Here is a 7,033-nt window from a genome sequence, read left to right on the forward strand (position 1 = left end):
GGACATTTAGGATAGATTTGCCCCGTTGGACTATTTGTTTAGCCATGGATTAGGCATTTAGGCTTGATATTAAACTATAGTAGTAATTAATAGTCAAAGATAAGGGTGTTTAACATAAACATAGACACTTATTTGTTTAGTCATGGATTAGGCTTGACATTAAACTATAATTAATAGTAAAAGATAAGGGTGTTTAACATAAACATAGACACTATTTGTTTAGCAATGGAATGATGGATTAGGCTTGACATTAAACTATGATGGTCAAAGATAAGGGTGTTTATCATAGACTATGGTTTAGCTAGAATAGTCCAATGTTACAAATAGAGAGGTTTTGTTTCTTGTATAAATACACTATGTTGTAAACCTTTACTTTGGGTAGTTGTATAAGTTCATTGTCAGAAAAAGCATTTGGTTTTAAGATACTTTTTGTTAAAAAGTCAAGTACTATTTAATGACATTAACCATTTTGAACATGACAATAATCAAACCTTAGCATATGTTTTAATTTGCATGAAATAATGAAAACTAGTTGCTCGAAATGGATGACCATTAAAATATGTAATTATTGTGCAGTAAAAGAATATATCTAAAATGAAATTGATCTAAATTACGTAAATTTTATGCATTTATTCTAATTGATATGTCTTAATATTTATATTCAACAATTTATTTAGTTTGATTTTTTTATTCATAACTTCATGCACAATTTATTTAGTCTGTTCATTCTTCCTTTCGCGCGAATACCTCTCCGTGTTCTTCCCCGACGAAATGAACAAAATTGTGATCCAAATTCTACTCTGAAAAACCTAGAAATCATCATCTTCGATCCCTTATGTTTCTCTGTATAAAATACTAGAGATCACACTCGGAAAATGCCGTGAACAAACAACATTATCTCTAATGTCAATTCCACCACCTTCGTCAGAATCCGAACAAACCGCATACAATTCCATCGATCATGTCTATAGAAACCTTCATCAGAATTGTCAAACCTCCCATTCAATCGTTAAATTGAGGAAAATACCTCCGATCCCGATCCGTCAGAGCCAGAGCATGGCTGCAATGGCGGAAAACAACGAAGGAGAGTGCAGTGACGACGGTGACGGTGACGGTGACGGTGACGGTGATAGCAAAGATGATGTGAATTACGATCGTCAGTTGGAGGAGGATTACATACTCCATGCTTCCTCCCTTGGCCTAAACCACATTCGCACTTGTTCTGTTCCTTCGCCTCTTAGGGTCGTTTCTCCGTCTGCTACCCCCTCAAAATTGGGTATTAGTAATAAAGATAAGACTTCAACTCCTCCTCCCCGTGAAGTGCACACAAAACAATTTCCTAGAATCACTGATCCAGGTTACGTAATCCTTTGCTCTCCGGTTAATATACGAGATTGTTGTTCATTTTGAGTTGGGGATTTGGACATAGTACCCGTATGTAGTTTAGAAAAAAGGACTAATATAATGCCCTAAATATACTTATCCATGACAGAGATTATTAGATTTGTTAGTTCTTAGAGTAATAGTCCTGCTATAGCCTAATGCAGATAGTAGAATTAACTACAATCTAGAATTATTTGAGTGTTAGCTAACAAATAATCCAAAGTTAATATCAAAACTAGATATAATATTTGGGTCCTCCATCTACTATTTCAAGCTTCCATATAAGTATTTAAATTGGTAAACATTTGAGCGGAGTGTTGAAGTTTGATCTTCTATTTTGACATTTTCAGTGATATTTGTCTTTGCTAGGCAAGAAGGTATCATGGAGTCAATCTAAATCATTACGAGTCCTTCCACCAGCCATTGGTGGACTGGAGGTAATCTACTTTATACTAGATAGGTTATTGCTGAGGCTGATAGGCTTGATTTGCCCATGTCTCATCTTAATATGTGGCTCATATTGTGAGTGGTTGCAGGGTAATGCATCTCTTTCCAAGGAGCTGCAATCTCCAAGATTCCAGGCCATATTGCGTGCTACAAGTGGTCGTAAGAAGAGAGTTGCAGATATCAAAAGTTTCTCTCACGAGCTCAGTGCCAAAGGAGTAAGGCCTCTACCTTTCTGGAAATCTCGTGGATTTGGGCGTGTGGAGGTATTTCCTTGTTCTCATAGTTGATGTTCTTCTGATGCTCACATTAATTAGTTCATCCTTAACCTGTTTGCTCCTTGCCATTGCAATATATATCAAGTTCAGGAGATTCTGGTGATGCTCAGGGGAAAGTTTGATAAGTTAAAGGAAGAAGTCAATGCTGATCTAGGAATCTTTGCTGGAGATCTGGTTGGCATTCTTGAAGAAACATCAGTATCTCACCCCGAATGGCAAGAAAATTTGGAGGACCTGTTAATTATAGCAAGAAAGTGTGCAAAAATGACATCCAATGAATTTTGGCTGAAATGTGAAAGCATTGTTCAGATCTTAGATGATAGGCGCCAAGATTTATCCACTGGTATCCTCAAACAAGTGCATACCCGTCTTCTATTTATACTTACACGATGCACTCGGCTTGTTCAGTTCCATAAAGAGTGTGGTTATGAAGAAGGCCACCACATTTTAGGTCTTCACCAGCTAAGCGATCTTGGTGTCTATCAAAAAGTTATAGAGTCTACATACCAAAACTTCAGTAGCTCATTAGAAGAACCCGAAGTCACCGAAACACAAATGACCAAAAATGCCCATGAAGAGAATGAGGAACAAATTAAAGCAAAAATGATTTTAGATGGAGAAATTGACAATGTGGAGGTTGATACTGCAAAAAGTGTTGCTTCATCCGCGAGTAGCTACAGAATGTCATCTTGGAAGAAATTTCCATCCATAAAGAATCTGAAAGACCTAGATGAGATTGACACCCCAACAAAAGAAGCCTCTGACCAATTAGAACCTAAAGATGACCATGTTTTGAATATTGAAATACCAATCTGCCCTCCTGAGAACCTGGAGACACCATCAAATCTAACAAGAGTGTCATCCGGGGTTTCTGTAAGTCAACATCATGCAGCTTACGAGAGTTCATTGATTTGTCGTATATGTGAAGTTGAAATACCCACTGTACATGTGGAAGAACATTCTAGAATATGCACCATTGCAGATAGATGTGACTTAAAAGGTTTAACAGTCAATGAAAGACTCTGTAGAGTTTCAGAAACTCTGGAAAGGATCATTGATTCATGCACACCCAAAAGTGCAGATATTGCTGTTGGATGTCCAGATGTTGGGAGAGTATCTTTATCCAGTACACCAGAAGATTCTGATGAATCATCACCGAAAACTCACCGTTTGTCTTGTCGATGCTCTGAAGAGATCCTCGAATGTGTCCATGGAGTTGATGCCCCTTATGTGATGGACAACCTGCAAAGTTTACCAGACATGAATAGTGAAACACGTGGAAACTTGACACCTGTCACATCATCATGTTACAAAGCCTCATCAGGTGGAAGCTTGACTCCTAGATCACCTTTACTAACACCGAGAGCCAGCCAGATTGAGGTGTTCTTGAGTGAAAGGAAGACATCTGAGCATGAAAACTGGCAGCAGGTAGTGTAATTAGTAATTAGTCTCACATGAAACATCACCACTTGCTTTCTTCCTGCACCAATTTCCATATTGATATTGTTTTGACATTATTGGAGTTAATGACATCCATGAAATGACAGATAAATAAGCTACTGGAAATTTCTCGATCCGTGGCCAGTATCAACACTAATGACTACAGTGCCCTGGAGATCATGCTTGATCGTTTAACAGACCTCAAATATGCTATCCAGGACAGAAAGGTGGATGCCCTTGTTGTCGAAACATTCGGTAGACGTATAGAGAAACTATTACAGTGAGTGAACTAACCAACCAACCAATCATAATACTTATTTATTCTATATAATAAAAAACTATTACTCAAGTTTTATTTTTGTTCAAAAAATACAGGGAGAAGTATGTAGTTCTTTGTGGGCAGATAGAGGATGATAAGATAGAATCATCAAGTAACTTGGCGAATGAAGATAGTTCAGTAGAAGATGAGACAGCTCGTAGTAGTCTACGTGCCAGCCCTGTGAATACATTCTCTAAAGATAGGACATCAATTGAAGATTTTGAAATTATAAAACCAATCAGCAGGGGTGCATTTGGACGAGTTTTTCTAGCCAAAAAAAGGGCAACTGGGGATGTATTTGCCATAAAGGTAAGGGCTGAAGTAAATTCTGTCCAGATAATTAAGTAAAAAAAAAAAGAAACAACTATAAGTGCTTAACTCATTATGTCCAAAAAAGAAGCAGAGTCCCTCCCTTAGTCAGTGTTTACTTACTAAAAGAAGTTATTTTGGAAAAAGTATTGCAGGTTTTGAAGAAGGCTGATATGATTCGTAAAAATGCGGTTGAAAGTATTTTGGCTGAACGTGATATACTGATATCAGTTCGAAATCCTTTTGTGGTGAGAAGAAAATAAAAAAAAGTATTTTTGTTCAACGACTGTGTTTGTGTAACTTGACTTCATTAATTAAGTTGTTTTGACTTAGGTTCGGTTTTTCTACTCATTCACATGCAAAGAAAATCTATATCTGGTAATGGAGTTTTTAAATGGAGGAGATCTTTTCTCTTTGCTGAGAACTCTAGGCTGTTTAGAAGAGGACATGGCACGTGTCTATATTGCAGAACTTGTAAGTTTTTTCCCTTTCTTTTCTGGTATAACAAATGTACTTTGTTTTCTACTCTTATGGGTAAACAGTAAGTAGATCTTCATTCATATTGGTATCGAAATGGAAGTAATGATTTTTTTTTTTTTGATTATTTTCAGGTTCTTGCACTGGAGTATTTACATTCTTTGAATATCATTCACCGAGACCTGAAGCCAGACAATTTGTTGATTGGTCCAGATGGCCATATCAAGGTAAACATCTTTTTTTTTTCTATATATATATTAAAAAAAAATGAATTACTTATAAAATGATTATTTGTTACAGCTGTCAGATTTTGGGCTATCGAAGGTAGGTCTGATCAACAGTACAGAGGACTTATCAGGGGGGGTATCAGAAAACAGGACCTCTATTTATGGGGAAAATGATGTTGCTGCTACACCAGGAAGAGAACGTCAAAAACAGTCGGTTGTTGGGACTCCTGACTATCTGGCTCCTGAGATACTTCTAGGCGTGGGACATGGTTGGAGATTTATTTTATTTTTCAAACGTCTTTCTGCTTATTGCTTTTAATATATAACACTTAATTCCTTTGGTTTGGTTTGGTTTGTTGTAGGTGCAACAGCTGATTGGTGGTCTGTTGGTGTTATTCTTTTTGAGCTACTTGTAGGGATACCTCCGTTCAATGCAGAATCTCCACAGGTAAAATCAAAAATCTTCTTCTGATGCTTTGTTGAGGAGGGAGGGTAGATCGCATTGCATAAAAACCTACTTTACTCATCTTGTCATTTTTTGAATTGGGTTGGGGTGCAGCAAGTTTTTGCCAACATTATGAACAGAGATATACCATGGCCCAAGATCCCTGAGGAGATGAGCTATGAAGCATATGATCTGATTAATAAGTAAGTTTCTAGTTGTTTATCAATCAATTCAATCATCACATATTCATACATGATACATAATTATGTTTATTTCAGGTTGCTGACTGAAAATCCAGCTCAACGCCTTGGTGCCATAGGGGCTGTACAGGTAACATTTTCTCTCTCCATTATTAAATACATACGTAACAAACAATCAAAAAAGAAAAGGCAAAGAGTTATCAGGTAGGAAGTTAATTGATAAATAATGTGCGTGATTTGTTTATTTATGATAAACAAACAGGTAAAGACGCACCATTTCTTTAAGAATATCCACTGGGACACACTTGCAAGGCAGAAGGTAATTTCATCTATTTTTTTTTCTTTCTTAAAAATAAAAAAACATAAATTATAAGAGAAGCTTTTCAGGCGACATTCATACCATCTGCTGAGACTCTGGACACAAGTTATTTCATGAGCCGGTATATTTGGAATCCAGAAGATGAGCATGTTGATGGAGGCAGCGACTTTGATGATATGTCTGATACAGGCAGCACATGTGGTGATAGCTCTTTCGGCAATATGCTAGAGGAAGAGGTAATTAATACTAATATGTACACATACACACACACACAGTCTGTATAATGTATTGGTTTCTTCCTTTTGATGATTTGGTTGTTTGATTAAGCAGGGTGATGAATGTGGTAACCTGGCGGAATTTGGTGCTTCAACTCTCAACGTGAATTACTCATTCAGTAATTTCTCATTTAAGGTATGACTGTGAGATAACCTACACTTTTTCTATATATACAATACAAAGTCAAAACACATATTAATTTAATTTTTGTTTTTTGTATGATCGATCAGAACCTGTCTCAGCTGGCTTCTATCAATTACGACATGCTTGTAAAGAGTGCTCAAGACTCGATAGACAGTTCTAATAAACCAGCAGTACCATGACAACCTACCTAATCAATCATATCATATCATACACTGCTTCCATTTAGCTGCTGCTGCTGCTACCTGCTTAATTCCTGGGCTGAATGCTTTACTTGTTCTTCATTCATATTCCATTTCTTGCATATATTCCAGTTCCACCACCTCTCAAGAGTCAAAACGATCACAATAACTTAATTATGAGATCATAGGAATTAATAATTTTCTACATCATTCATTCATTCATTCATACGAATTAACCCCTTTGATTCAACTAGTAGAAAAATCCTAAATTGTATCCTCCCTAATTTTCTTTTAAATTAAACCATCTTCTCTTGTACACATTCTTTCTTTCTTTTTTTTAATTAGTTCAGTACCAAATAAATAAATCTCAACTTTTGGTTTTCTCTGGGATCCTTTCCTTTCCTTTTTTTTTAATAGGGCAAAAAAAAGTAAACCAAAGCTTTGTTTTCCTCAAAAACAAATAATGTATTAACGGAGCAAGTTACCAGGATATAGTTTAATGGATGGAGTAAAGAGTTATATCATGTATGATCAGCATATTATGATTTATGTCTATATTTCATTGCAAAATAATAATCGGATATTTTGATAAA

General features: G+C 36.2%; 1 protein-coding gene across 1 annotated transcript; it reads left to right on the plus strand.

The window, feature by feature from the left end:
* Nucleotides 1–727: 727 nt before the first annotated feature.
* Nucleotides 728–6,811, plus strand: LOC111904080 (probable serine/threonine protein kinase IRE). The gene is made up of 17 exons (XM_052766192.1): nt 728–1,357; nt 1,753–1,820; nt 1,911–2,093; nt 2,196–3,533; nt 3,653–3,825; nt 3,921–4,173; nt 4,329–4,421; nt 4,507–4,647; nt 4,785–4,877; nt 4,951–5,146; nt 5,240–5,325; nt 5,437–5,525; nt 5,601–5,652; nt 5,785–5,841; nt 5,910–6,077; nt 6,172–6,252; nt 6,348–6,811. The coding sequence occupies exons 1-17, from the start codon at nt 904–906 to the stop codon at nt 6,438–6,440; spliced, it is 3,618 nt and encodes a 1,205-aa protein (XP_052622152.1). The 5' UTR covers nt 728–903; the 3' UTR covers nt 6,441–6,811.
* The last annotated feature ends 222 nt before the right edge of the window (nt 6,812–7,033 follow it).

This window comes from Lactuca sativa, chromosome 8, assembly GCF_002870075.4.
Source record: "Lactuca sativa cultivar Salinas chromosome 8, Lsat_Salinas_v11, whole genome shotgun sequence".
NCBI classification, from domain to species: Eukaryota; Viridiplantae; Streptophyta; class Magnoliopsida; order Asterales; family Asteraceae; genus Lactuca; species Lactuca sativa.

Coding starts and splice junctions, on each gene's coding strand:
- LOC111904080 (XM_052766192.1), top strand. CDS start 904: ATGTCAATTCCACCACCTTCGTCAGAATCCGAACAAACCGCATACAAT. Junction 4,174..4,328: donor GGGATGTATTTGCCATAAAG/GTAAGGGCTGAA, acceptor AAAGTATTGCAG/GTTTTGAAGAAGGCTGATAT. Junction 4,422..4,506: donor CAGTTCGAAATCCTTTTGTG/GTGAGAAGAAAA, acceptor GTTTTGACTTAG/GTTCGGTTTTTCTACTCATT.